The sequence below is a fragment of the Vigna unguiculata genome, chromosome 9 (genome assembly GCF_037176805.1).
Source record: "Vigna unguiculata cultivar grain cowpea cultivar isolate G323 ecotype 2 chromosome 9, ASM3717680v1, whole genome shotgun sequence".
Lineage (NCBI taxonomy): Eukaryota > Viridiplantae > Streptophyta > Magnoliopsida > Fabales > Fabaceae > Vigna > Vigna unguiculata.
This window is the reverse complement of record NC_140800.1, coordinates 45,244,813-45,248,786: the sequence shown is the minus strand read 5'-3', so window position 1 is coordinate 45,248,786 and position 3,974 is coordinate 45,244,813. Positions and strand designations below refer to the sequence as shown.

The window sequence follows — 3,974 nt, the reverse complement described above, 5'->3', positions numbered from 1 at the left end:
AACCGTTCAGTTCACGACCCATTCATTCATGCTTTTAACGAATCCTCACCCACCGGTCTGGGATTTACGTGATGGCGTCAATTCACCGATTTTTTTTCCGTTCCAATATTCATGACACATTTAAATTTTTTAAAACATTTTCACAAACACATTATTGTTTATCTTTTCCAAATCCAAAGGAAACATCATAAAAAAAATGAAATTATAAATTAACATGTTAACTAAAACTAAATTCACGAAAAAACCAACAAAATACGCGCATTATGAAATGAAGAAAGAAGCACCATCAACAAAGAAATTAATAATAATAATAATAATAATTCCCTTATTTATTTTGGTTGAAAGATAACAGAGGATTGAAATGTTCAACAGGGATTATGGGAAGTAAAAATCTGGGGATCGAGTTTAGTCCTACAAACAGGACAGAGAGGGTGGTTGGAGAGCCAAGTATCAGCACATTGGACATGGAAGCCATGGTTGCAACCGGGGACCAGTCTAGCCGGTTGCTCGCCCTCGATCTCGTCCAGGCAAACGGCGCATTCGGTACCCAAAACTAGTTCTTTGCCGGTGATTTTGGGGAGTTTCTCCAACTCCAGAGGAGAAAGACCCTTGTTAGCGACCTGCTTCACCGGTAGCCCATTACCGGAGGGATGGTGGCGGGTGGTGGCGTACCAAAGAAGGCACATGTAGACGATAAAAACCGCAGTCATGCCGAGGCATGGCAAGAAAAGAGCGAGAAGAACCGAATCAATCATTTTGCTTTCTCTGGCTTTGCTTTGGCGCTTTGGCCCTTTGAGTCGCTCACTCGAACCTTTGTCCGATTCCAACACCGAATTTAACTAATGCGGTGGTGGAGTTGGTAGAAGCACCCAAGGGATCGGGTGTTCACGCCAATTATCATGCATATCGCACTCTCTTCACACAGGCTTATACCCTGTTTGGAAAACAAGAAAAAAACAAGAAGACAAGAAAACAAAGATCCAATCAAAGGTTGAAGGTTGAGGTATGGCGAAGTGATGAAACCGCGAATGGTGACGGAAGAAACAAAGGAAGGAGTTATGAATGCTTTTTGTGGGTTTCTTTTGTGTGTGTGTGTGAACGATGGTGTGAGTGAATGAGTCGTGTTTATATATACCCGAGAAGAGTGGTCAGCAAGATTTTTCTTTATGGACTCTGCACAGCTGTATTTGAGTTAATATCTGCATCACCCACGTCAAATATTTAACTCACATCTCTGTTACTTTCTTTCACCCTATTTATTGTTCATATATCAAATATTCTCTTCTACATTTATTATCTCATTATTTTTATTTATTTAAATTCAAACTTATGCTAAAAACAATACATTTCAATCAATACTGCTAACATGTTTCTCATGTGTTCTACCATGACATTAAATCATAGGTCGAATTATATTTGATCTTTTTCTATTGTAATTAATATCATTCCATATGTTTAATGTTTTAACTGGCACACGTTTTCTTATATATTTATAATTTTGTTGTTAACGAATAATTTGATAGTTTACTAGTTTACGGAATCAATTTAACTAAATATGTAATGTAAATTCAATACTTCTTTGTATGCCGCATGGGATACATATTTCGTGTTATATAATTGAAATTTATAATTAATACATATTTTAAGTATGAAAATAATTATGATTGAAAAATACATTCTCTGGATATAAATAGAATATGTTAGAGACCACAACAAACTTGGTTATTGTTTCCGAACAGATTTGAAGTTTTCTTTTATGTACAGATCTCTCGGAGGTTTTTTCTTACTGTTATTTTAGATACTTATATTTCTAACTACATTTTAATGTAAAAAAAAAAAAACAATACTTTATGACAACATAAGTTGATTCATAAAAGAAAAATATAACCTACGTATTAAAAATTATAAATGTTGGACTGATAGTTTATCATTATATGACAAATTATAATTAAGCATTTATGTATTAAAGAATTAATAAAAACTTGTGTAAAATCTTTATGGTGGATCCATAATTTATCATTAAATGAAAAATTTTAACTATTGCATTGGGTGATTATGTATTGAAAATATTAAACACTTGTGTAATAGAATAGAAATGAATAACTATCACGCCACGCATAAGTAAACTATTCTTTTAAATAATTATAACTCTCAAAATATTTTTGTTACCAACGTACATACATAAACGTGTGTGTAATTTACATTACTATACATTCTTAATATTGATAATAATGTAATTACGGGTATTTTCAATATAAAGAATCATATCAATAATAACCTTTGATATATATACTATGGTAGTGAAGTAACTTGTTTTAAAATGTGTCTGAATAGGTTTAGTTAAAAAATATTAGTAAAATCTTAGCTTCTTATTATTAGGGTGTTTTTTTACATCAGTTATCTTACAAAGACTGTAAAAACTCTTTTTTTTTATAATTTTTTTGTCACATTATAACTTTATCTAGTGGAGTTAAGTTAACATTGAAGTTAGAATATATTATTTTACATTATCGTTGATAATAATTGGCCACAATACTATCATATATAGGTATCATCCATACACAACATCATGTACATTTGTTGATTATATCTTATATCATCACGTATATAAATTATAATATGTATTAAATCATTTTACATATACATACATATATCCCAAATATATATATATATATATATATATATATATATATATATATATATAAAGAAAATTAAAAACAAGTCATAACAAAAGACTTATGTTGCTTGATATATAATACTTTGTCTGAGTAACTTGTTCTTTCTCACTAAATAGGGAAAGATTTATCGCTGAACTGTAAATCATAAAAAGGGAGAAAATAGATGTAATATAATTAATTGTAAAATGAATAAAAATTACCTGATAAAGTTTTGATATTAATATACTTATTTATATCTCATGGTTAGAGTAATTTGATTATAAAACTAAATGAATACGAAAAAAACAAATTACGTTAAATCAATTATAAAAACTTTTGAAAATATACTTTCTTTATATTAATTCTATCTTATATTTTTTAACCTAAATAAATTGGGTGTTACAGCTTACCATTAAAACTAAACTAAATGTTATTACATTCGCCTTTCATAGTTTTACTTTTACAATTTAGTTGTAACTCAGTCATAAATTTGTATCATACACGGGTGTTTGATGTAGAATGAATAAGTTTTGAATAAACTAAATTAATTGAATAAATCAAAATAAATATGTCTAGTGTAGTTTTATTTGTTTTAAATTAATCATACGCTTTCAATTAAGTCATGTAAAATGTTTGTGGTTTGCATTGATACAGATTTTTGTAATTTTAAGACATGTTTTTTTACTTAAATAATCATATGGTTTACAAATCTTAACATAAACAAATTTAACACGAAGTATTTTGTAACCCAATACATAATTACAATCATAAATTCACAATAAAACAGATACATTGAAAAATCAGTTAACTCTACTACATTAATTAAAAAACACTATAAACGTAAAAATTAACTTCAAAACGATAATCCTCAAGATTTTCAACAACCCATAATTGTTTCAAATCACAAATTTTAATATTCACTTCATAAAAATAATATTAATAAAATTTATATAATTTGGTCATAATTTTTTAAAAATTGATACAATTTATATAATCAATTTTTTTTATTTCTTAAATAATTAGTTTTGATAAAGTAATTGAAATATTTTAAATTTTAGTTTTATTGTTTCGATAAAACAATTTAGTTTATATTTTAAAGTGAATTCAACTATATCTTTTAGTTTATTTTAACTTAATTCGACTTCTAATTCAATACGACTCGTCTTGACTTTTGGTTCAAGTCAGTCAACCTTCACCCCCTTGATCTTTGGTCCGACCTAACCCAACTCGACATTCAGCTTATTTCAAGTCAGTCCGACTCAACCTTTTACCGGTCTGGTCTGGTTCAACCTTTCAGTCTGGGTTGGGTCGACTCAA

At 28.8% G+C, this 3,974-nt stretch overlaps 1 protein-coding gene across 1 annotated transcript; it reads right to left on the bottom strand.

Annotated features, from left to right (window-relative positions):
- Window positions 1-298: 298 nt before the first annotated feature.
- LOC114162738 (RING/U-box superfamily protein) lies at window positions 299-1,116 on the bottom strand. The gene has a single exon (XM_028046701.2). The coding sequence runs from the start codon at window positions 753-755 to the stop codon at window positions 366-368; it is 390 nt and encodes a 129-aa protein (XP_027902502.1). The 5' UTR covers window positions 756-1,116; the 3' UTR covers window positions 299-365.
- Between the last annotated feature and the right edge of the window lie 2,858 nt (window positions 1,117-3,974).